Genomic DNA, 27,305 nt, shown 5'->3' with positions numbered 1-27,305 from the left:
CTAATAACCAATAACATGTCATTTCTCTACTGAACACATTTGGAATGAGACTTTCTTGGTTTCCTTCTTTCATTTTTGGAAGGTACAGAATAGAATTTTTCAAGGTGATCCCTACCATAGCCTTTAGAGAAAGTGAGGATTCAATTTACACAAAAATCTAAGACAAGCATTCATTAGATCGCCAAACAAAGACAAGCTATCTCAAGTACCTTCTCCCAATATAGTAACCATTCCAACTACCTGTCTTGTGCTCAGGTAAGCTGTCCCATTAATTATGGGACCATAATCAGCAACTAAGTTATGCAATAATGAACAGTAACATTTTTCAGATAGTTTTATTTATAATTCATAACAATCACTGAAATTTTCAGTTTAAAAAAGTTTCAGTTTAAAAATATTCTGATTTTAAATTTCCCATGTCATAATGGCACTTATTTTTATTTCATACTTTAAAAAAGTTGGTATGCATTCCTTCAGAAATGTGGTTTTGGTCTTTCTCCTATTCCTCCAGCCAGCTGAAATACTGCCAAGCTTACTTCAGTTGCAAGTCTATCTGCATTTTCCTGTGAATTATTTTAAAAATAATTAAGTTAAAGAACATGTAAGTACTTGTTCATTTTTAGCAAAAGTCATTGTGGCTGCTTTAACAAATGGATCTGAACTTCTTCCTTTCCTTTTACTTCAGCAAAAGTCATTGTGGCTGCTTTAACAAATGGATCTGAACTTCTTCCTTTCCTTTTACTTCAAGAGTAACCAAAATATTCACACACTTTTGCTAGCACAGAAAGCATATTGTTTGTCATCTTCTAGTTCTACTTAGATTCCTTAAATAGTGTTTGCATGTTTTAAGTCCGGTATTTTCTCCTGAACAGAGTGGGGACTACTTTCACAATATTCAATTAACAGTTATCAAATAACTGTCAAATCCAATACAGACAAGCTTGGAAAAAAAAACATTAATATAGCCTCTGCATCTAGAATGATAAAAATGTTTTCCACACAGTAGAATATTTTTATGTGTTAAAAGCTTAAATAATGAAGAGACAGGAAAACATAGGAATTGCCAATCCGATTTTACAGGATCTGTTTTCATGAGCCTGTGATGAAATGATCTAAAGTTAAAGCAGGTATGTCCTTAAGTTGCCTCCCCTTTGTTTCCTGCTTTAGACATATCAAGTGCCTTAATGGAAAGGGCACTAGAATTGGAGTCAGACCACTTGGGTTCAGATGACTGCTTGTAGATATTGCATGTTAAACAAGCTACTGATAGTTGATTTTGTAGGTTTCTAGAAAGCAACCCCAGCAGAGAAACCTAATGTATGACTGGAAAACGCATTTCCAACAGCATCAGGAACCTGCTTTTTGCAGGTTCAAAGCTCTATCAAGTCATTTAGTCGCTCTGGACTTTCAGTTCCTTATCGGTAAAATGAGAAGGTTGAAAGAGTCCTCTCTTCTGAGCTTCTTCAGCTCTCAATCTATATATGACATTAGTATATATACTAAATATACTATATAGTATATATACTATATAACTGCCTGAAGAATCTATAAAGATTAACTGAGTAAACAGCTAGTATATACCAGGTGACTGGTCCTAGCCCCTTCTTGAACACAGTATTGTGGAAAATGCTGAACCTAAGCCTTAAAATAGGGGTGGATATGCTGGCTACCACACTAAATAAGGAATAAGAAATAAATAAGAAATGCCAATTATATCATTCCTACCTGTGAATCTGCTTCTGCATATACTCTGACGACATCTTCTGTTCCAGATGGCCTGACAAAAGCGCGTGAGAACTTATACTTCTTCACTAGTTCATCAATTGCCTCTTGTAGTCCTTCAGGTGTAACTGCTCGTCTCTCTGCATCTGTGGTATCAATTACTCGCCTATCTGCAACCTAACACATAAGAAATCTTTTACTTTTTGTTAATCATTCCTATCCCAAAACTCTAAGACTCTTTAAGGCCTGATAACCCAATTCCAGTTAGAAAAAGAACACTCCAAAATACTTAAGTCTCAAAACATCATCTACACCAGGGCTGTCCAAAATGCGGGCCACATGCAGCCCGATTTATGCCGCCTGCATAGAAATTTACATAAATGCTTTAGTAAATGAAACCACAGAGGTCTCATTAAAATGGCAAATCAAAATATAGTGTCTATTGTCTCAGTAAAAACCTTGGACAGCCCTGTTCTACACTATTTGATCTGACTCTAGCAGATGACATATAGCACTTCATTTGACAGTTTTAACTGACATTTTGTGTAGGCTGTCCCTCTACTTTAATAAGGCAAAAAGTCAGAAAATGTTGATAGACTTTATCGTAGGTAAAAGGAAACATCTTTTGTTGTTATAGCCCCTTCATTGCTAAAAAAATATCCCTCTTACCAGTTAACACCTTGAGGCCTCTTGGGCCTCATAATTCATAATTTTGTTCAGTTGTGTCCAACTCTCCATGACCCCATTTGGGGTTTTCTTGGCAAAGATACTAGAGTGGGTCTTCTCCAGCTCATTTTACAGATGAAGAAACTGAGGCAAACAGGGTTAAGTGACTTGCCCAAGGTCACACAGCTAGTAAGTGTCTGAATTTGAACTCAGGTCTTCCTGACCCCAAGCCCAGTGTGCCACCTACCTGCCCTGCCATAATTTTGTACCTAAACATAACCAACAGTGAAATTAGACAAAATTACTTAAACTGTGCACAGCAGAAAACAGCAAACAGTACTTCATTCAAGCGAAATAAGAAACAGCTAATAAGATGTAACTAATATTGTCATATCTGACATCACAACCTACAGTTTGTCTTCAGTAGCTTTTACAGAAAGGGGTCTCTCACCGTGACTTTGAGTTGCCGATTTGGAAGATCACTATAAATGGCATCCCACTGTTGTATCGATAGGCCTTTTAGAGCCAAGATTGCTTCAACTAATAGCATGTCTGAAATGGCATCACCAACTGTCTGCAGAATGAAGAGGCAAAAGAAATTCCTCTGAGCAAATTCACTGAGCAAATTATAGCACCTCTTTCCTAAGCATTCTTCTTGACATCAATAATTGTGGATTTTTTCTCTTGCAAATCCAAAAATCCAGTTTTATTTGTCCCTCTTTAGTAGTCCCAGACTGTTCCTCTAAACTGCTATGTGAAGAACACACTATTAATAATGCCATGTGTAGGTGAGCTGCTGAGTTTCAGTCTTCCCGCGATTTACCTGAGAGATGGGAGTGATAAGGCATTCTGAATATGTGTGCACATATATAGATGTGTCTTTTTTTCCACATACTTAGCCGTCATTAGATGACGCCTTCGGGTGTGAGTGTACAATGAAATGGACTTTCCTTATGTTCCAAAACATCCCCCAGAGTCCCTTCCATTCTTACTCTTGTTATAGCCCACTCCATGTAACTTCTGAATATTTTATTAGAGTTCCCATGAGTATTTTTCCCTTCAGTATGAAAAGAACACTAAACCTTCCAGGAAGCCAACCAGTGTCTGGCACACTTCTAAAGCAATTTATGGTAGTTCTATTATGTTAGTTCTTACCTGATTAATTAAATCAATAACATTTTCAAGCATCATCGCAGCTTTTCTTTTTTTTTCATCTGTTTCCTCTTTTGCCAGTTGCCTTATTTTCATTTCAGCACCCTTACTAAAAAGTACCTAAGATGAAATCATAAAATCAAAATGATGAGCTCCAATAAATATTATCACTCCAAACTCTTTAATTCCCCCACCTTCCATAAACAATTGTTTAGCATCAAGGACGCTGTAAGTAATGGTATCCCTAATGCTAATATCATTTAGTAAAGCAAAAATGCACATTAGAATAGGAAATGAGAGCACAAAAGGATATATTTTTTTAAAGGTGGAAGGGGAACTCAAATCGAGGCCGTTATTGTCAGAAACATACAAAAGCAATCTTTTAGTATATGGCTGCCCACTTTTCTCCTTGCCAGCTAAGTGGTGAAGGTAAGGGCATATATACCCACTCTTCTGCACAATGGTGGTTTCTTAAGCTATTGAGTAAAAGGGGACAGAAGGTAAAAGGGAAGAGACTAGTGCAGGGGGCTAGTGACCCAACTGCAGTTGCTTCAGTAAAATTGCTGTGAAAAGGAAATAGGTGAGTACGAGAGCCTGCATCATGTAAGGTTGATAAGCCTCTGTTGATCGTGAATTTGTTATAAAAAAGTAGTATTCTTTAACTTTAACATCAAGAACAATAAAAGCCACATTAAGTGGCCCAGATCATGTTTCATCACATGTGCTATTGAAATTACATATTTGATCTATAAGGCGCACTACACCAAAAGCCCTAGAGAGATTCCTGAATTTCCAACTACATCTGAAATCACTAATGTCTACTAACTTCCTAGATTATTAAGTGATAAACTTCACTTTTTCAGTATTTGACTTTTTATTAACTTTTTCTACATGAATAGAATGTTGCGTGGGACAGGGTAGGGTGGGAAGAGAGGAGGTCACAACTGTAATGACACTGCAAAGCAGATACTGTCAGTTCTTTTTGAAATTTGTTTCTCAGTTTACATAGGATAAGGACATTTTCACGAAATGAGAAGTGCCCATTAGTAGATAATCATGTTTTAAATGTAGTTTTAAACGTTAGAATGATAATATGGTAAATATTGACATTTAAGCAAATATTATTTTAGGTCCGTGTACTGACTATATATTTTAAGATTACTTTAAGGGAACCTACGCTGTATTACAGCTAATTTGATTTGGCCAAATGTTAATTTTGGTCACTTGAATAGGTAAGGAATGATCTTGGTGACTTTCGAAAAAAAGAAAAATAGTCATGTCATATACAAGTAGAGCTAATGTTGCACAGTATTTAGAGAACTAGCCTCAGTCAGAAAAATCTGGGTTCAAATCCTGCCTCTGACACTGTGACCTTAGGCAATTCAATTAACCTAAGACTTCAGTGGCAGAGTAAGATCAATACTGATCTGCATTGGTAAATAACAAAACAATCCACACACAGAAAATGGAGAAATTACCTGCTAAAATTCTTTTTAGAGAGAACTTACCGTGCCGTGGCCATTTGCTTCAAAATAAACTCCTATGTCAAACTCTTGAGCTTTGTGGTGCAAATGTTTTACTCCTGTTTTGGTACAATGAACAGGTACCTATCAACAGGAATACAAAGAAAAAGAAAGCCTTAATAGGTTCATAGCTTACTTCTAAGAAGTAATTACTCTGGCAGCAGAGTAATTTCTGAAAGAAGATTAAAAAAGAAGGCTTGCTTGGGGAGACAAGTACTAGAGTGAGTTCAATAACACAGTAGAAATAATACAGAATAACACAGATCTGGCAAAGACAAGATAAGACTATTAATAAGCATTATTGCTTCTCAGCTTTCAAAAAAGAAAGTATCTGAGAAAAATTTCCCTACAGAAGTATGATAAGAAATTTACTAAAAAGCATTCATCTTTAACAATAAGCTGCAATTACCAAGAAAATATCAAAGTGAATACCTTCATGATTTCTTCCAGATACTGTGTTGAACTCCCATTAGCATATGCTGTTTGTACAACACCAATCTTCAGATTTTCTCCAACCTAAACAAATCCAAACCATGACACTTAAGTTTTGTTTTTGAACCCCAAACAAGTTACAGTTGCAGAAATAAGCAGAAAGCACTATTTTACTTTTGAGGAGTTCAAAGCAACTCAGTTATAAATCCTTTTGTAATTTGAAGAATAATGTGAATAACCATTTCCTCATTACGGTTTTGTCAGTTTGGATTTTCATTGATGGTATTTTCTTAAAGGGAGGTACATAATTTGAAACAACCTAGAAAAAAGCACTCAGTCTTCTAAAGTTTACAGTTAAATAAGCATCATGAAAAATCCAAGTTCTGAGATAATGTTCTGAGAAGCGAGGTGTTTCAGAATCAACATTATCATGTTAGTTAATACAGGCACTTTGTCCCATATCCAAAGATGAGTTATTTCAGGTTCCAAAGATGAAATGTTTCATGTCCCTAGCATCAAATATTTGAAACTACCACCTCTCGCGACCTCAGACCACGTACGTAAACTTCTTTTTAGGCACAGAAATTTTCATTTACGTACAAATGAGAAAATGGGAGAACTTTCACTGTTGAGACCCATAAATACCATCTTACCTCCAAGAGAAGCTCTTTAAGAAAGCTGCTAATCAGAGTTGCTATTTTGTCTCCATCTATAAGATGGAAGTGGCCATCAGCATCATTGTAGTAGTAAACAATTCTGTCTGCATCTCCATCAAAGGAACAACATCTCTCATTGGGCTTTACTTCTATTCCTGGTATTCAGAACAATTTAAAAACAGTTGTCTAAATCTTACAATTATAAAATCAACATAAAATTGAAATCATCATGAGGAAAAATTCCCTGAAACACATGTGGATTGTGTTCATGATCTGTCCTGCTTAATGAAAGCCATGAAATCCAACAGACAGCCAACAGAAATCCAAGGTTTGTACCTAGATAATGTGTAACTGCCATTTCATGAAAAAGGGTTTGTTTTTTTTTTAAACAAGTAGACTTCAAATGCAAATCTTAATGGTCTTTACAAATAAGAGTGTATTCTTATAGAGTATATACAAATTCAGAAGTATTCTTCAAGAGTCCCTAGTTGCACTGAAATTTGAATAAAATATTGCTAATTACAAATAGACCACACTCCAGTGTTCACTGTCCAGAGTTTTTGGTAACAGCAAGATGTGTTCTAAGAATCAAGCATCTATGCTAAGAAAAGTCAGCCTTTTAAGCACTTTGAACAACAAAGGTTTAAATATTAAATAGCTAAAAGGATGGAATTTTTTGCATAAGATTTATCATGGATTAATTTAGTGTTACTAAGCATCATTAAAGCACATAAAATTTTGGTTTATTTTTCCAGTAATGGTAATTAATTTAATATATGGAAGCTCCTGTAACTAATATGCATGATGGCCAAAATTAAAATCTTTTTTAAAAGTGTGCAGAGAGGCTGAGTGCCCACATAATTTACATTACCTGTAGAAACTAAGGTCTTAAGCAATTTTTGAGATAAACTGTGTTATTTTACAACTTTGAATGAATAATAGCTAACATTTATGTAACATTTATGTAATTTCAGAACTGAGTCTGAAAAAAGTTTAGTGGCTAGCCCAGAGTCACAGATTCTAATTCAGCATTCTCTCCACTATGACAGAAGGATATTGAGAAACCATGGCAGCAGAATGCCTATGCTAGCCTCTACTAATCACAAAATAAGTTCATTTTCTACAACATGAATCAAAGATGACCACATAGGATGGCTACTGTGGCCCATGCCCCAAATTCCTTTACTTTAAAATGGGAATAATAGATTTATTCTACCTACCTATTCTACCTCACCGTTGTGAGAGACAAAAATACATAAAACACTTTATATTCATAATGTTCTATGTAAAACATCAAGTTTAAATTACTTTATTAAGGTTAAGCATATAGATCAAACCAAAAGAAAGACAAAGCCAATCAAATGAAAAAAGCAGTTGATTATCATCATGAAAACACAGCTCAAGAAGCAAAATAACTAACACCAGGTTCCATATCATGCAGTGTGTAAACCACCTGGAAACAATAGGTAACCGTGGGAGTTTACTGAGTAGGAGCAGAGTGACACAGACAAGACTGCACTTTAGTAAAAGCACTTTGGCTGCTGGTGGAGAATGGACTGAAGAAGAGAGAGACTTAAGGCAAGGAAACCAAATAGGAGGCTATTGCTTCTTATAGTTTAGGTAAGAGGCAATTAGGGTCTGAACTAGCAGAGGCTGTGTGAGCCAAGAGATGATGTTAGGTCTAAAAAATTTTGTAGAGATAAAAGCAAAAAGACTCAGCAACTGCATGGATGTGTTAAGCTGAAGGAGAGTAAGAAGTAAAGGATAACACCTAGGTTGCAAAACTAGGTGGCGTGCTTGACAAAAATAAGGACATGCAGAGTTCTATTTTGGACACGTTGAGTTTGACATGTTCTATTATAGGATATCCAGTCTGGAATAGCCAATAGGCACTTGATGATGCAGGAGTGGAGCTCAGTAAAGATTAGGACTGGATATGTAGATCTGGGAGTTAGCTGTATAATTAAAACCACAGAGGACAATGAAGTTATCAATTGAGCCACACAAATATGAGGAAACATTATGATTGCTGCTCTCAAAATCATTATTTAGGATTTTTTTTCAATCCTTCTCACTTAACACATAGCTGATCCAGATCCCTTACTATATAGGGGTACTTACTACATATAGGGTACTACAGGAATTAGATTGACATAAAGACTTAGGAAAAGGTGAGTATCAACAAAAAGCTTTACTGCTGTTTGAAAATCTGTTTAAAATAAAAATTTTGTGACATCACAGGCACACTAAAAAAATACATAAATGTATTCATTTGAATTTCTCTCAGCTGAAGATTACCTGTAGGCTAAGAAGAGTAAGATAGTGGAAGTCAGAAGGCTTGGACCCAGCACTGCTATTATTTTAGCTATGGAACCTTGGGTAAATCAAGTTACTAAACTTCTATAGGCCTTAGCTTCTTTATAGGCCACTTTCCAGTTCTATATTTCTCACTGGTTAAGAATCACACTTTATATGGCCAACACTACATACCCATTGGAAGTTTCTGATGACTTTTCACAAAGTCAGCCCCACACAAGTGATTGAGTTTCCCTTTGGTTCCATCATTAAAGAGGTGAAGTGATAGTTCTCGTGGAAGATAGCATTCCATTTCCTTCAATTTCAAGGCTCCTATACCACTTGCACAGTCGATTTTCAAAGCTCTGTATTCATCACCACTGCTAAAAGTCTTAAAAAGGAAAAAAAGATGTAAGGGAGGGAATAAAATGAAATGTTATAAAAGAAATACATTTTGTGTCCAACAACAAAAAAGATAAACCTTGTATGTATGTATTCTGATAGTTTTAGTGGGGTCCCACCAAAAATATGTATTAATAGTAAAACCAAGAAACATCAGTTGAGCCTGGTAATTTTAACAGTTTCACTGGTGTGACATGCTATGTCAAACCCTAGAAATATATTCTATTTGGCATCAATTTTTACATAGGAGATGGTTAGATAACAAATTTTAACGGAAAAAAAATGTCCCCACCTCCATTCATTAGAGAAGTATACTAGGGCGATGGAATATTACATACATTGTCAAATGCAGTCAGTGTTTTGGTTTTGCTTAACTATTTTCTCCTTTGTTACAGAAGGAAGCATGGGATGTACAGTAGGAAGGTAATGAGGAGATAGAAGAATTATCCAGAAATGATGTAAAAACCAAAAGGCATCAATAAAGCTTTGTTTAAAAAATAAGATTCCTACAACTTATTTTGCTATTAAGGGATATGAATTAAAATCATAGTGATCTGAGTTACTATTATTAAAAATAAATGAAAATGCAACAACATACTTTTGCTTTCAAAGCTGAATGTTTACAAACATTTAAGCAACATTTGGCTAAGTAATTCTCAACTTCTTGCCAATTTCATACACTCAACTTACAGGTGGTTCATAGCGCTTTTGTTTTGTTTTTTTAAAGACTGAGTGTCCCCATCTTCCCTAGGCTGAAAGTGCAAGGGCTACTCACAGGCCAATCCCACTTTGATTAGTACAGGAGCCTGCTTCATTCACAATTTCAAACAGTTTCCTCCTCCATAAGTCGCCCCCTGCTCTTTGGAGATCACCATACTGATACTGAACTTAATTTGCACATATGACCTGCATAGCACACTGCAGCTCAGTCTCGGAGTCTCCAGCAGCTAGAGTTACAGATATGCACCAACCCAGCCAGTTCACATAGTAGGGTTTTTTAAATCATATATACATATATGTATATACACACACAATTTATTCTTCCCTTAGAGATAAGGAAGTTAGAGAAAAGGCAAAAGGGTTGGTGACCTATCCAACTAAGGTAAAGAATTCAAATGCTTTGTGACAGAACCTGCTATCTGTTCAAAGTCGAATTCTAAAATACATTTTTAAAGAGGTTTTCACCTGTTTTGTAAGGTCCACAAAGGCCTTGGAGAGTTTCTGGTAGTAGCCTTCTACAGTTGCCTTCCCATATTGCCCATTAGTATTTTGACAGCACACCAGGTAGTGAAGCTGAGGTGTTGTTACTAAGCCATAATCTGCCACGAAAGAGTCAATTACCACATATCTTCATTAAATAAAAACAAAACAAACAAAAAATAAGACTGGGGAATAGCCAAATGACAAATCAATCCTCTTAAAAAAAAGAAAGCCTCCAGGGAGAGCGGGGAAAAAAAGTCAAACTCATTTTGAAATTAACTACATTTTGCCCAAATTCAAAGCAATTAAACCTCACATGCCTCATAGAATTAAGGGTAACTGAAATTTTCACTGTAAGCAATAAACAGATTTAGTATAAAAAGTTATTTTTTAGCTAAAGATTTTCCATAACACATAGATCACATATCCTGCTCCAAAGTGAAAATTCATTTCAAGACTGATTAAGGGCCTACTATTTATAAGGCAGCATAAAGTCACAACTGAAATAAATACTCCCTTCTTTCAAGGAGTAATACATCTATCTACAAGGAAAACAGCAGAGGGAAACACTAACAGCTTGGAGGGGTGCGGTGGTGGGGAGTGAGGGAGGAGATGGGAAAGGAAAGCAGGAAAAGTTCCACTTAAGAGGTAGCCTTGAAGGAAGGAAAGGATTGTGAGATAAATGATTCTAAGTATGGGGGGCAGACTATGAGAGTATTAAGTCTGGGCAAGCAGTCTGGCAGGAATGCAGTGGTAGGTGGGTAGGTATGAAGGAAGGTGGGAAGAAATAAAGTATAGCAAATCAAATTGGAACCAGACTACGGAGGGCCTCAAATGTCTGGCTGTATTTTTTGCTGTTGAAAATGGAGAACTATTGGAGGTTTGAGGGCAAGAGACCACCATGGTTAGGCCTGTGCTTTGGAAATATTTGACCTGCGTGAGGAAGGATTGTAGAGTGGACAGACTGGAGGCACAAAGACTAACTGAAAAGCTATTACAATCGTACTATCAAAAGGTGATAAAAGTTTGAACTATCATAGCATGTATGAGCACAGAAAAAAAGGATGGATGCAAGAAGTGTCATGACTGACAAGACTGGAGAGAAAGATAAATCACGGATGAATACAAGGTTGCAAATCAGGTGACAAGAAGAATGGTAGCACCCTTAATAGGAATGAGGCTGTTTGGAGGAGAGGTGGGTAAGGGAAGTAGGAGAATAACCATTTTCAGATATATAGAACTTGAAATGCCTAGAGAGAGATGTGGAACAGGTAGTAAATAACATGTGATTAGAATTGAGGAGTGATTAGGATTAGATGTGCAAATTTAAGAGACATCTACAAAGAGATGATCCTTTAACCCTCAGAAGCTTATGAGATCTCTTAGACTAAGAGAGAAAGAGGGCCCAAAGAGAAGCTTTGAGAAATAAAGTAAGGAGTCAAGAGGAAGATAAGAAGTATTCTCAGAACTATTATCCTGCCCTTCCTGTCATGCTCCTAGCAGTCAATAAACCTGGAAAAGTGGGAACTATTACTGGGAAATCATCTCAAATACTTCCAAGAAGCTTTTATTTAGCTCTGCAAGCCTGAGAATATAGAGGCAGCCTAGGCAAAGTTATAAAATAGAAAAATATTCCAAAGCCTCTTTATTTTGTATTCATGTACCACTTCCTCACCTTTAAGGCATCCACTTTTCCCAAAGATAAAAATGAAAGTAATACAGTGACTAGTAACAAAGTAGTGAAGCTGAGGTGCTGTTACTAAGCCAAAGGGTCCAGTATTGGGTCTTTAACACCTAATCACTGAGGAAAGAAAATAGTAGAGATGACAGAGCTAAAAAGGGCAGAGCTGCTACAAGTAAATCCAGAAGAAAGGACAGATGTGTGTTTTGTGTACAGATGCACTGAAGTGAACCAGATAATCTTCTTAATCATTCTTTCATGAAATGACACACAAAAGACCAAGAAGGTGATGGTTAAAGTACCCACAATATACTCTTTATCCTACCATCCCTATCTATCAACAAACACTTATAATAACAAGAACTTTAGTATGTACCAAGCACTGGGGATAAAAAAAATAAACTATTCTTACTCTCAAAAAACCCAACCTTTCAACACGGGAGACCACAAATAAGTACATACAAAAAAAGTTTTTATATCTGTGTGTGTGTACATACATATACACACATATGTATGTATGTATATATAAACACACATGGGGAGAGAAAAAGGGAGAGGGGGGAAAAAGAAAGAGAAATTCTCCACCCACATAATACCAATGCTCTGTTTTGGAAGGTAAATAACCTATCTAAAAGACCTGAGGCAAGTTTGACCAGGTCTGAATAAAGTCTCCTTGCCCCATGATCATCTGCTTCTAACTACCTACTACAGGTAGGTCTTAAGGAGGGGACTAGGGAAACACTAGAAAAATGAGGCAGGCTACACTTCAAAAAAAAGAATGGATAGTCGAAGATTGTGTTCCATATCTTACTAAGATACTTACATCACTTATCCTACTGCCCACTCCAGGTTATGTTGTAATGTCCAACTCCCTACTTCACCCCCTACCATTACATCAAAGAATGATCTGATATCAATCGTTTACTCTTTTGGGACACAAACCCATCCTTAAATTAGGGGCTTACCTGCATTGCAGAATACTTCAAGAAACAAAGACATTTGCTAAATGAACGGAATGGTATGTTCTTATATTAGCAAGTTGAATCTCTTCTACTTTATGCTTTGCTACATGGATAAAGATAATTAGTAACTAGGTAAAAAGATTTTAAAATAACTTTGTTCATGATCACATTACTGGAGGGAGAATTAATAGAATGCCTTCCAATAAATTCATAAACCCAAATAGTTTAAAATAAGACAACCAACATTTGTTGCATTTATAGCATTTAACAGTATTTTTTAAATTATTAGCTTTAAAAATACATCTTAGGAAATTATTTTTATTCAGAAATTATACTGTAGGATCCCACCTATGCATAATGTGTCTAGATTAAAGAAATGAGAAGTTTCCATGGCTGAAAAGTACTATACTGTTAACTTTAGTACGCTACAATATAGTAGAGGGATTTCTTTTAGAATATTAACACATTAGGTAGCTAGGGTTATTAGTAAGCCAAGCACTAGATCTGGGATTGAAATCACCTGAATTCAATTTCCAGCTCTCTACCTTACTAGCACGAAGGCAGATCCTTATACTACACCCTTCGCCGGCATGCTATGAAGAGAAAATTACTCTTATTATTGTTATATGAGCCCCACCAAATGTTACATTTTATAACAGGCTCAAATGACCAGACAAACCCTGCTCAAGTCCACTAATCCTTTAGACCCATTTAAAAATCAACTGCATTATCTACATATAGTAAGGTAAATGTTAAGTAACCTCTGGCTTAGGTTAATAAAGCCCAGAACAGGTGAGAACTAGCTCTGTGACATTTGTGCTTTTAAAACTAAGTTCGGAATAACATTTAAAGATCTTACATGTCTCAAGTATTGGAAATACTGGGTTTGTGTTTTTGTTAATTCTGCTTCACTCAAGTTAGAAAAACATCTTGTGATTTACATCATTAATGATTTCAAACTGTTCTTACATATCTCAGTCAGTGGGAGGAAGTGTGTCTGTAAGTGACCTAAATATTAATTTTTTAATTGCATAAAATTATACGTAAGATTTCTCTTGAGATAATTGAAGAACAATCTTTGGTTGTATAAAAGTACAAGTGTGAATCACTGACTTAATGGTTAATTTCTCAGAAAAAAAAAATTACCGTAGAAGCTGCCCACACCTGAAATTATTTACTTGAACTACTAACTGAACCTAAGTACCCATCACTATGAATCCCATATTAGGGAACAGGAAGGAAGTATAAGACATGGTCATTTTCCTAAAGAAGCTTTAAGCCTAAGTAGAGAGACAAAAGTAAAACACCTAATGAACAGAAAAGTGAGCATAAACAGTACAAGCAAAATCATAGAGGTACAAATAAGCATGTTGTGTACCAGGAATGGTTTGAAGATATGTACCAAAATGAAGACTGGCTGTTGGGGAATCCTAAGATTAAAGGAGGAGGGGGCAGCTAGGTGGCACAGTGAGTAGAGCACCAGCCCTGGAGTCAGGAGGACCTGAGTCCAAATTTGACCTCACACACCTGACACGTTACTAGCTGTGTGACCCTGGGCAAGTCACTTAACCCCAATTATCCTGCCCAAAGATTAAAGAAGGAGCCTTAAAAGCCAGGCAAAGGAGTATGAATCTGATGTAAGAAAAAAGGAGGAAGCCATGCTAAGTTCTTGAGTAGATATGTAACATATCTAAAATAATCTTAGAAAAATTAGTCTGGCAAAAATATTTATGATAGATTAGAAGGAACAACACTAGAAACCCAGTTTGTATGCTGTTAAATAATCCAAATGTCAATGTTAAAGAGGGGTTATAGTGGAGCAGAAAATTGATTCAACTGTGGAAAGTAATTTGGAATTATGCTTAAGTGACTAAAATATCCATATCTGTGATCCAAAGATCCTACTGCCAGGCATATACTCCAAGGAACTCAAAAGACAGAAAGGTCCCAGAAACACCAAATATTCACAGCAGCACTTTTTGAAGTAGCAAAGAATTTGGGGGGAGGAGGGGAGCAGGTGCTACTGACTGGGAAATGGATAAATAAGCTGGCACACAAATGCACTGAAATGAATATAGAAGACCATGGGAAGATTTATATGAACATATGCGAAGTAAGCAGAATCAATACACACACACACATACCAACAATATTAAAGGAAATAGCAAAACAGTAGAAACTGAATGCTGTGGAACTGTCATGACCAAGCTTGGTCCCAAAAAATGGATATGAAAAGATACCTGCCCCTCTTTTTTACAGAGCTAGGAGACTACAGCTGCGTAACAGTGTATATATAGTAAGGGTGTTTGTTTTGTTTTGATGTGTTGGATTTATTGTGCTGAATTTCTCCCCTCTTTTTATTCTATTAAGAAATGGCAGAAAAGCAGGGACTTGCTTAAGCTCTCCCCAAGGTCCCACGAAACACCTATAAAAATGGCTCTGAACAAATTCTAGAGATGTGGAACCCACAAAATAGCAGAGGGAAGCAGGGCTCCAGCCCAGGAAAGCCTGGATGGTCGTGGGGAAGGGTCTACTGCACGGAGCTGGGAGCTGAGCGGAACAGAGCCCAGCGTGAGCCGCACCAGGACCAACCAGACTGGGAGCCAGGCAGAACAGGCCAGGGTGCTGAATCATTGAACTGTGGTAGTTACCAGACTTCTCAACCCACAAACACCAAAGACAACAGAGAATGTTAGTGGATAGAACTGCTAGAACAGAGTAAAAGGAGTGCTCAGTTGGCCCCCAGCCCCGGGGGCCCGGAATAGGTGCAGCTCTGAGGCTGCTTCCTGCTGCAGTTGCTTCTGGCCCAAGGCCCACCAGGTGGGAGGAATTAAGTGGCAGATCAGAGCGGAAGGGCAGAGCCTGCTTAAGATCTGACTTTCAGTCCAGGTTGGCAGTTCCTAGGGGAGGAGGAGCACTGCTGTGGCTGAGCGTGCTGTGTGGAAGTAGCTCTGGAAACAGCAGCACAAGGCCCCTAAAACTTGGGACAAAGTACTCTCTACAAGCAGTCATACCTTTATAAAAAGCTCAAGGGTCAAGTAGTTGGCTGGGAACATGAATAGGCGGCGAAAATGGACCCAGATTCAGAATCAGACTTTGGAATCTAATTCCAAAGAAGAGCAAAACATACAGCCAGAAGAAGTCAACAAAGTCAAAGAGCCTACATCAAAAGCCTCCAAGAAAAATACGAATTCGTCTCAGGCCATGGAAGAGCTCAAAAAACATTTGGAAAACAAGTAAGAAAAATAGAGGAAAAATTGGGAAGAGAAATGAGAATGATGAGAAAACCATGAAAACAAGTCAATGGCTTGCTAAAGGAGACCCAAAAAAATACTGAAGAAAATAACACCTTAACCCCCTTCTCTTGCGCCTTCATGTCAATGGTGGTAGTGGTTGCCAAAGTGGGACTCTAATCCAGCTTCAAAAGGGAGCAGCTTTTTCTTTCAGCTTCCATCTGCCCCTGCCAGCACTCACGCCCATGCCCTCGCTCGCCAGCATGTCTGCTGTGCTGCCCAACTGTTTGCAGACGGGTTGGCCCCAGGGTGTGAACCAGTTCGGGAACAAATACATCCAGCAGACCAAGCCTCTCACCTGTACCCACTTACAAATTATACCTTTGGTACAAAAGAGCCCCTTTATGAAAAGGACAGCTCTGTGGCACCTCATCAGCAGATGAGGGAAGAATCTGACAAGACTGGAATGAGGTGGACTGTAGAGGGTATTCTGATTGTGCATGAGCACAGGTTACCCATGTGTTACTTCCGCAACTGGACACAACTTTTTTCAAATTACCTGGTATGAACTTAATCCAGGAGAAGATGAAGTAGAAGGACTCAAACTTTTAATGACAGAGATACTGGGGCGTCAAGATGGTGTTCTGCAAGATTGGGTCACTGGTAACTGGTGGAGACCAAATTTTGAACCCCCACAGTACCTATATATTCTAGCACATATTACAAACCTAAAGAGCACAAAAACCTCTTTTTGGTTCAGCTTCAAGAAAAAGCCTTGTTTGCAGTCTCCAAAAAATTACAAACTGGTAGCTGCGACACTGTCTGAATTATATGACAATGCACCAGGATATGGACCTATCATTTCCGGCCTTCCTCAGCTTTTAAGCAGGTTCGATTTCATTTACAACTGAATCCCTGAGCCATGGAAGAGTAAAAGAAGCCGTCTCTGTGAGCACAGCTGTACAATGTAGAAGAATAAACAGAATAGGAAGTTTCTTTTTGTTCCCCCCCCCTTTATTGTCTCATACTTTATATTGTTTGCACAGTAAAGTGAATCTGAAGAACTGTCCTACGTAGTGGTGTAAACAAATGTGGTAATGTATATTTCACTTTGGGTTCTACCCATACTTTTTGTACAACATTAAACAAAGTGGACCAGTAAAAAAAAAAAGAAAAGAAAAGAAAACAACACCTTAAAAAAGACTAACTGAAATGGCAAAAGAGCTCCAAAAAGCCAATGAGGAGAAGAATGCCTTGAAAGGCAGAATTACCCAAATGGAAAAAGAGGTCCAAAAGACCACTGAAGAAAATGCCACCTTAAAAATTAGATTGGAGCAAGTGGAAGCTAGTGACTTGATGAGAAATCAAGATATTATAAAACAGAACCAAAGGAATGAAAAAGTGGAAGACAATGTCAAATATCTCATTGGAAAAACCACTGACCTGGAAAATAGATCCAGGAGAGAGAATTTAAAAATTACTGGACTACCTGAAAGCCATGATCAAAAAAAGAGCTTAGAGATCATCTTTCAAGAAATTATCAAGGAGAACTGCCCTGATATTCTAGAGCCACAGGGCAAAATAGAAATGGAAAGAATCCACAGATCGCCTCCTCAAATAGATCCCCAAAAGAAAACCCCTAGGAACATTGTCGCCAAATTCCAGAGCTCCCAGGTCAAGGAGAAAATACTGCAAGCAGCCAAGAAAGAAACAATTTGAGTATTGTGGAAACACAATCAGGATAACACAAGATCTAGCAGCTTCTACATTAAGGGATCAAAGGGCTTAGAATATGATATTCTGGAGGTCAATGGGGCTAAGATTAAAACCAAGAATCACCTACCCAACAAAATTGAGTATCTCGCTCCAAGGCAAAATATAGGCTTCAATAAAATAGAGGACTTTGAAGCTTTCTCAGTGAAAAGACCAGAGCTGAATAGAAAACCTGACATTCAAACACCAGAACCAAGAGAAGAGAGGCATGAAAAGGTAAGCAAGAAAGAGAAATCATAAGGGACTTACTAACTTTGAACTGTTTTGTTTACATTCCTACATGGAAAGATGATGTGAGTAATTCATGAGACCTCAGTATCAGGGTAGCTGAAGGGAATATACATATATATATATGTATATATATATATGTGTATATATATATAGATAGATAGATAGATATAGATAGATATAGATACACAGATAGATAGAGGGCACAGGGTGACTTGAATATGAAGGGCTGATATCTAAAAAAATAGAATCAAATTAAGGGATGAGAGAGGAATATATTGAGAGAGGGAGAAAGGAAGAGATAGAATGGGGTAAATTATCTCACATAAAATTGGCAATAAAAAGCAGTTCATTGGAAGGGTTAGAGCAGGCAGGTGAGGGACAATGAGTGAATCTTGCTCTCATTGGCTTAGACTTGAGGAGGGAATAACATACACACTCAACTGGGTATCTTACCCCACAGGAATTAGATGGGATTTGAATTCAGGTCTTCACAATTCCAGGGTCAGTGTTTTATCCAATGTACTACCAATTACCTTAGAATAGGCCTGTACAACTCGCAGCCTGCAGGCCACTTGTGGCACTGTATCAGCAAGGCCAATAAATACAACATCAACGATAGATTGATTCACAATAATTGTGAATATGCCTATGTAGTTCTGTATCGTAAAATATGAGAGCCTCTCCATATAGAAGATAGAAGTAAAACATTTATTCAGACACAAGAGGACCAGATCCCAAAACCAGTAAGTCCAATCCATCCAAGCAGCAACCAACTCCCAAAACCAGTTAAGCCTACTTTATAATAGCAAAGAACTGAAAACACATTATCTCAGCATGGAGCCTCTCCATCCCATTAGCCTTCTGCCCTGCTGCTGGGGTCTTCCTACAAACACTCACATCACAGCTAGCATGCCTACATCTGCTCTCTCCCTCAGTCCTAACTGCTCTGAGCATTTCCTGCTCCACCCTTTCCTGTTCTTCTCATTCAGCAAGCTCCTCCCACCACATGTGACTTAGGCTTCCTGTGACATAAGCAGGTCACATTTGCCTACTAATGGGTGGGAAAAATCTTCAAATTTAAATTACCATTACAGACAAGCCAAAGGATTTCAAGTGGCCAGCAAAAAACTTAGAGGAAAACATTGGCTATAAGCAGCCCACAGGTTGTGCAAGCTGCCTTAGAATATAACATATTTTATAAACATAAAGAATAGAAAGTGAAGGAGAAAACCTGCAAACCCTGGGATGAAATGCTGCAGAGTGAAGTAAGCAGAACCATAAGAACAATTTACACAACAACAACATTGTAAAGACAAACAATTGAAAGAGTTAAGAACTTTAATCAATGTAATGACCAACCTCATGGACAGCATGATGAAGGGATACTTAACTCCTGACAGAGCAGCAATAGATTCAGGGTGTGGAATAAAATACATAGGTCAATGCAGTTATTTGTTTTGCTTGACTCTGCATATTTGTTACAAGGGTTTTCTTTTTTTTCCCCCAATGGGAGAAAATTGAACTTTTCTTTAAAAAGGGCAAATTCAAAAGATACTCTGAAATAAGAAACAAAAAGTCTTGGTGACAAATGTTCATCAAAACATTAACATTTACTGCATGTCTCCCTCACGTGTATAAAAAGCGTCGTCTTACACAGTAAAGCTCAAGGAAAGGGCAAAAAATGATTCCAATATTTCTAGCCTAGGAGACTGGAAGAACAGCACTGGTGAGAAAAATGGAAGAGTTGGATATTCTCGGGGAGAAGAGGAGCTAGTTCAGTTTACAGCATATTTGATGTGATATCAAGAGAAATAAGTAGAACAGTCCTGCAGACAGAAGAAATGGAAGAACAGACATCAGCATAGAGGTGATTTCTGAAGCAATGGGAATTAGTGATACTAAAGAAGCAAAAGCTGCACAAGAAGAAAGAGTATTTTGGGAAGATAAAAAGAAACTAGTCAAAGAAAGAGAAAAAGCAGTTTTAAAAAGGCAGGAGAACCAGGATAGAAAAACAAGGTAAGAGAACCTTCAGCAGTGAATGCAGGAAGATAAATTGAGTATGAAGAAAGTAGTGGGAGAATGTTGATTCCACATGCACATCAGACTAATCATCACACCTAAGAGCAAATGTTCTCTCCTTTGTAAAGCCAGGAATTGTCTCTCTTTTGTCAACAAGGGCCAGAGGAAGCTAGGAGCAGTTCTCTGCCAATGGCTATTTAGGAGGCCTTTAAACAGGGACACTATCAGCACAGATTAGTACTAGATTATCTTCTAGCAGAAGGGAGTATTTTAAGAGATAAAACTGAGAAATTTGTCTCCATAAATTCAGAATAACAATTTGCAGAATGGGAGTTACAATAGAGAAGTTATGTCTCACACAGAAGATAATGGGCAAAGCAGGATCCAACTAGTTTTATCCTGTTTTGAGGCCAGAAGTCAGTTAGTAGGGTAAAAGTTAAGTCTTGTCTGGAACACTCATGCACAATAAGTTCATGAACATTAAGTTCTCCTCCTCTGGGAGGTGTAATGGCTCATTTTAATGGTCATACAATGCATGTGAACATAGACATATGATGGGGTAAATATGTACTAGGTATGCAGGGAAGTTGTACCCCCTCTAGTACCTAGCCTATGGGAAGCAGGGGAGGGACTTTTCAGTCAGGCATAGGTTATATAAGGCTTGTTTTTTCTTCTATAGGGTGTGTCTGTAATCTTAGCTTTTAACTTCACCCCTACCTGAAGGAGTTATTTCTCACAGAAGAGTTCAGCTATTGTTGGTTCTCTTTGCTTAATTTCCCTTCCAGAAGCATAGTTCATCTCTAGGAATATAAAGCGTTACACCTAACCATGCCTAGCCTTATGCCTGTATTTATTCAGTATATGCAATCCAAAGGTTATAACATAGCTTCTACCAGCATGGTGCTACATCTACATTATGTGCTTAATAATGGTGAAATGAAACTGAAGAAATGTCACGGTATCTTAGCAACCTCACAGGATCTTTGTGAAGGTTGATATCTGGCTGGTACCAATCTTTTAGAACAGCAATTCTGAAATAAATTACCACCATTTTGTTCCATTAAGCTAAAAAATTATGCTTGCACTTGCAAGAAAAAATGTAATTTGTTTTTTAAAAAATCCATTTAAGATTCGCCTTCAATTTAGGGGAAAAAAAATGCCCCAAAGAAAAATAGAGCATTTTCCTTGCTGTTCAAATGGTCCTGATGTCTAAAAAGCAGCCAGTCTCACCAAGTATCAATAATGGGACAATATTCCTTGTGAGCATGGAATGGGGCCAGAAATGCCCAAGCCTTCAGGGGATCCCACGCTCTGAGACTCTCCCTGGGTTAGAATTAGGTACACTGGGGAGAGGTCCTTTGACTATCACAATCTTAATGACTATAAGGAAAGTGTAGAGGCAGTCCCAAACAGATGCTTCCCACTATTCAGCAGTCAGTAAGAGACTGGCAGCTCATCAGGTACTGAGGAACACCCAAAATAGAATCCCTAATTTGAACTCAAACTAGGGCTAAATAGTTTGTAAATGACATCCTCTTAGGGTTTATATGTAAACTACATTCTCTAAGTTGTCCTATCACAGTCATCTTTAAAATGAAAATAAAAGTCTAGATGAATACATACCATGGTATTGGCCTCCTAAAGCAGTCACCCCATCAATTACGGACTGTGAAAGTTTCTCACTGCTAGGCCTTGGGTAGAAAAAGAAATGAAAAGTAGAGGAGGGAAAATATTTTAGAAGAAAATAAAATAATTCAATGGAAAAAAATCAAAGACAGAATCCCTATGCTGTACATTTCTGGGTAACAAAGACATATCTATTTAACACTGAGTATTAAAAGAATATGCTATAAAATGTGCAAAAATAGAGCACACTAAGAACAAAAAAGTATATGAAGTGAATTATTACATTACCAAATGGCCTTATGCTAGCAAACATTTTAAAAGCCTTAAAAACCCTGGATAATTTTGTCCGTGCATAAAAGGCTTGACTATAATAAATTAAACATCCTCAAACCAGAATTTTTATAATAAATAATTTCTCAGTTGAGAATTTATTTGAATAAACAGAATATATATGAAACAACAGCAGGATAAAATACAATACAAACCTTTTCTTTTAAAAGATCTTTTTAAAATTGCTTCTTTAGTTGGCAATAAAGCAGATGATGTATAATTCAGTCAGTGTAAAAATGTATACAATCCTTCCCACCTCCTTTTTGCTTTAGGTATTAGAGAAGATAAAACCTTCTTAGAATAGCTCTATACTACTTTTATCCTCAAAGCATCTGGGTAGATTCTATTGTTTATAAAGTCCTAATTTTACTAATGTCAAGGAAGGATATTAAGTGTTCCAAATTGTTTGTGGGGCAGGATGTTAATTTTCTTTGGATTATTTCTCAGCATAAATATCAGGACACTTACTTTTCAAAGGTTACAAATTAATCATACAAAAAAAGAAATTATAGCAAAGTCATAAGCTGCCAAAATGTCAACTAAGCAGAACGTGATAGAAAACTGCAGTATTTTCCCAGTGAACTCCAGTGTAGGAAAAACAGAATGATATGAATGACTCCATATATAACACTCTGGAATTTCTTAAATTCCTAATTTAAAAAAATGTAAAACCATGTTTCATTCCTATGGGGGAGGGTAGATTAAAAACAACAGGGCATATGCACCTCACTGGAACAAACTGCTGCCATTTTTCTTTTTCCTCTGCATCCCCAAGAAAATGTAGGATCCCTGAGAGCCAAGGACTGTTTTTAATCTCTGTATCCCTAGCAGCTCATATAGTTCTTTGCACAAGACAGGTACTTAATAAATGTGGAACTGAATTGTTGGGGCCTGCAGAGGACAAAGTCAACAGTGGCCTGGGGTCCAAGACCTGTTGACTAAAGGGAGGAAACTGAAGGGAAAGAAGTCAAGCAACTTAATGGCAGGAGAGGAAAACCTAAAGTGGAACTGCTACCATCTTGGGTAAATTAAGTTCTTAGTTCTCACCCTTTATTTCCCAAAAGCATAGGCAAAATTACAACTAGGCAGTTAAGTGGCCCGGTGGCTAGAACTCTGGGCCTGCAGTCAGGAAGATCTGATTTCTAATCCATCTTTAGACACTTATAGTGTGACGCCTGAGTAAGTCACTTAACCTCTGTCTGCCTCTAAAATAGTGATAACAATAACCCCCATCTTCCAGAATTCTTAAGGGGACAAAATGAGATCTTTGTAAAACACAATACAAATATACTATCTATTTTTGTTGTTGCTGTTATAATTTTAAATCTGGCACTTGTCAAGGTACTGGTCTGTGACATACAAATACTACATTTATTTCATTATTTTCCTGGAAATTATTTCACTTGGTACTTTTTTCGTCACCTGGTATCTCTGCCAATAATTATCATAGCTTTCTGTTGCAGGGTCACAGCTTCTTGATGACAGATTTCTGTTAAGACAGCTTGTATATCTTGTTCTTCAGCATTTGCCAAATGAGTAGCATGTTCTTCCCAGGATGGAGCCAACATTTCTCCCAAAGGGTCAATCAATTTCACACCATTGTCTTCCTTGAAAAAAAAAAAGGCAAATTAAAAAGTGTTCTGAATACATAAGGGCAGAACCACAAAATGTGGGTAAGTGTAGAGAGAATGAAGTAGTGCTACTTTGCCATGACAGCACAGGAGCTTCAAAATGATTTGAAAAGAAAATGTGGTCCAAAGCATTGGTTGTCACCTAATAGAGTAGTGGATGCCCGAAGCAGAATGAGACACTTAACTGCCCAATTCACTTCTAGCTCTAAATGCACTCTGGTCAAACAGGTGACACATGAACATTCTAAGAAATGACTGCCTTTGTTTTTGATCATTCTCCTGGAAAAACAGCAAGCGAGGACCATCTTATGTGAGCTATTAACTAATGATAGCCTATGTGAAACTCTCCAGTCTACTAAATGATTTGATAAATGCCTCCTTGAACCAGTCAACAAGTTTGGGATTCTTTCCACAAGTAAACAATCAGATATAGGTATATGAACGCTATTCACAAAATTAAGTTAAAAGCAACCCTCTTACTAGCTTTTTTTTTGGGGGGGGGGAATGGTGGTGGTGGGAAAGGGTGGTTCAGGACATAGAGAGCAACCTCTTAAACTTGGGCTACTGATTACCCTTTAAAAACAAAATTTTGTGCCCTAGTCCTATAACCATAAACCTCATGTTTAAAACAAAAAAAAAAATCTCAGAATTTCAGCAGCGTAGAATTTAAGTGGCCCAGGGAACTTAAAATACTTGTAATTTAAATTTTCCCAGTGCCTAACACGGTACCTTACATACTGTGGATAAGTAATAAATATTTGCTCAATTAAATTGTATGTTTGAGGGCTTGAAGCTTTCAGGCCAGTTCAAAAAGAGATCAAAAAGTCATTCTCAAAACACCTGAAATTATTTGTCTGGTTCCATCTATTCAGCCCAAAGGTGAAATTGCTTGAACACCACCAAAATAAGTTTCAGATAGTTCTGGGCTGGGATCCCTTCAATGACTCTTAAGTGACTTGGATTAAGTCCATCATTCTTTCCCTATAAAGGAATTACAATTTATTTGGAAGAACACTTATTTTTTTAGTATGCACTTTTACCCCAAAGAGAAAAAAATTACTTCATTCTCTTCTCACATCTAAAAAAATCTTATACCACATGGCCACTCCCTTTAATGAAGAAAACTAATCAATCCATGGCTTTGTTGCACATTCAGAGACCAGGGACATAAATCAATTAAAAACCACATTACTGATTCAATTGGTATAAACATTAGTTTTTAGATTTTTAAATAAAAGATTTGCTTTTTCAAAGCCTTAAACCCATTACCTACCTCAGGATTGTGTGATGCTGTGACCATAACCCCTATAGCAGCTTTTTTCTGTTTTGACCTCAGGACAGCCAACAATCCCATCCGATACATGACATGATCAAGACAGTTTGCCTTTGTTCGAAATCCAGCAGTACCATATTGAAGAATAAGTCCATCTGGCTTGGCATGTAATGCCGAGAATTTGGTAACAGCATCCAAATCCATGCCTAAAAAATTAAAAGATATTTTTTGGAGAAAAATATAATTTCAAAAAATTTGAACAGAATACTGTAACAGAAAAAACCACATAATGTTCGTTTTGTGAAATTATAAGTGTTTGAATTGCTGTTGTTCTCAGAAAAACATAAAAACTTTAGTGTTCACTAACTACAAATGAAACAAAAGTAAAATGTGAGCTTTCTAGTAAAATACTAAGTAAAAACTGAGTGATGGCAATCTCCGCAGAGAAATGACAATTTGACATGTGACTTCAAATAAAACAAACTTTAGAAAACTTATTTTAAGGCTGACCTCCTCCCTGATAGGCCTAAGGACCCTGAAGAAGCTACTAGCAATATGAATCATCCTTCCAAACGCAACTCAAACGCTACCCACTTTGTGACATATTTGCTGATGCCCCAAGGTAGTAATAATTTCACACAGCACCTTACACCAATTTTATGAACTTGTGCATAATTCTTTTTTTTTAAGCTATGTGCATCATATCCTATTATTAACCTACAAACTCAATGAGATTACAAAGGGCCCAGGGCTTATCTAAATATTGTGAGTAACCAGTGCTGCATACTCTTCAAAGTAAAATAGTACTTCGCAATGATTAGGCACTTAATAAAGATCAATTAAACTGAAACATCGACTTTGGCCAAGGCTTGAAGGTCCAATTTTAAGTAGCCTCAAGGATGAATTCAGTGACTGTGATTCACTAAAGGGGCCAGTTAGACGGCAAGGTGAATAGAGCTCTGGTCCTAGAGTTGGGAAGGCTCCTCTTTGAGTTCAAATCTAGCCTCAGGCAATTCCTAGCTGTGTGACCCTGGGCAAGTCACTTAACCCTGTTTGCCTCAGTTTCTTCATCTGTAAAATGAGCTGGAGAAGGAAGTAGCAAACCACTCCAGTATCTCTGCCAAGAAAACCACAAAAGGGGTCACAAAGAGTCGGAGTCACAGAAAAAAAACAATTAAAAAAACAAAAGCTCACTCCAACTGATTTATACATGATTTTACCTGTATAGATACCCTAATTGCTTGCCTTTTCAAAGCGGGGGCGCTGCAAAGAGGGAATGAATTTGGAACTCAAAATCTAAAAACAAAGAATGTTAGAAAAAACGGGAAGAGAAAGGAAGAAAAAGGGGAGATGAAGAAAGAAATCCAAATTTCTAGTTTGATTTCTTTCGTCAGATCCTAGTGGGGCTAAGATACACAGAAAAAAAAAATGCCAGACCTTCCAAAGCTATTCTAGAGGGAAATGGGCTCCAAAAGGTCACCCTGATCCAGCCCCCGAGGATTTCCGGGATCAGGGAAGTGGTCCAATGCAAAGAGCAACTTATATGTTAAGTACCCACACTCAATCAGGGACCTGGGGCAAAGATCGAGGAAAGGTTTAGAGTGGAGGCCGTGAATGGCAGAAAAGCTCGGTCCACTACGTGGTCAGCACGCCCTCTTCCCCACCCTGTGAATCACATTCGGACTTCTTTCCCAGGGGTGTGTAAATGGAGGTGTCAAAGATGCCAAGTCTCACAAACGCGGAGGAGAAAGCGCTTCTGCGCGTCAGGAAGCAAGGTTTGCACACACAGGTGCTCAGAGCCGGCGGCCAGGTGCAATCCTCGCCCCCTCCGGCCCCAGGCTTTTACTTTCCCAGCATCCCGCCCCTTCCTTCCCAGACTAGTCTCCTCTCTCCCCCCTTCTCCTTCTCCCATCCCGCCCTCTCTTCAAAGTCTCCACGTCTTCCCTGCAGAGCATGGGGGGAAAGGAGGGGGGAGTGTCAGGAAATGAGCGCTCAACCTTGGCCCCTCACTAGAGAGCACCCCCCCCCCGTCCCTGCGCCAACGTGGACAGGGCCCCTCCCGCCAGAGGAGACGTGCGCGACCCCTGCTGTGCCCCTCTAGCTCAGCCGGTGACGTCAGGGGGGCCGAGGAGGCGGGGAGCGGAGGACACTCACGCGCTCTCAGTTGTTGAGCGACTCCCCTCCCGGTGCCCCCCCAACCTTCTCCCCGGCTCCTCTCTGAGGCCCTCTGGCAGGGCAGGGATAGATGCTTCGGCGCTCACCTAGCCTCCAATTTTGCCCCCCAGCCCTCCGTCCAGAAATGCGGAGGGAGTCTCTCTGCAGCAGCGTGGGACGCGGTGAAAAAAAAAAAACTGGGTAAATGCCTCAAGTACTAAAGTCGTGGCGGCTTCCGCTCCGCCCCGCCCCCACAATCCCACCCATTCCCTCCTAAGACGTGGCTGTTTCCTCCAGATTTCTTCCGCCCGGAGACTAGATTCCCCCAACCAATCCTTTACGCT

At 38.2% G+C, this 27,305-nt stretch overlaps 1 protein-coding gene and 1 pseudogene across 1 annotated transcript; one reads left to right on the top strand and one right to left on the bottom strand.

Annotated features, from left to right (window-relative positions):
* Positions 1-87: 87 nt before the first annotated feature.
* Positions 88-27,305, bottom strand: PGM3 (phosphoglucomutase 3). Its single transcript, XM_036767103.1, has 13 exons — positions 27,069-27,305; positions 24,808-25,013; positions 23,326-23,510; positions 21,571-21,638; positions 10,034-10,167; positions 8,642-8,837; positions 6,149-6,306; positions 5,496-5,579; positions 5,049-5,147; positions 3,544-3,660; positions 2,840-2,962; positions 1,726-1,899; positions 88-563 (listed from the first exon to the last, which is right to left on the bottom strand). The coding sequence occupies exons 2-13, from the start codon at positions 25,009-25,011 to the stop codon at positions 474-476; spliced, it is 1,632 nt and encodes a 543-aa protein (XP_036622998.1). The 5' UTR covers positions 25,012-25,013; positions 27,069-27,305; the 3' UTR covers positions 88-473.
* LOC118856681 lies at positions 16,188-16,924 on the top strand (annotated as a pseudogene).

This window comes from Trichosurus vulpecula, chromosome 7 (genome assembly GCF_011100635.1).
Source record: "Trichosurus vulpecula isolate mTriVul1 chromosome 7, mTriVul1.pri, whole genome shotgun sequence".
In the NCBI taxonomy this organism is placed as follows: Eukaryota; Metazoa; Chordata; class Mammalia; order Diprotodontia; family Phalangeridae; genus Trichosurus; species Trichosurus vulpecula.
This window is presented reverse-complemented; position numbering and strand designations above follow the sequence as displayed.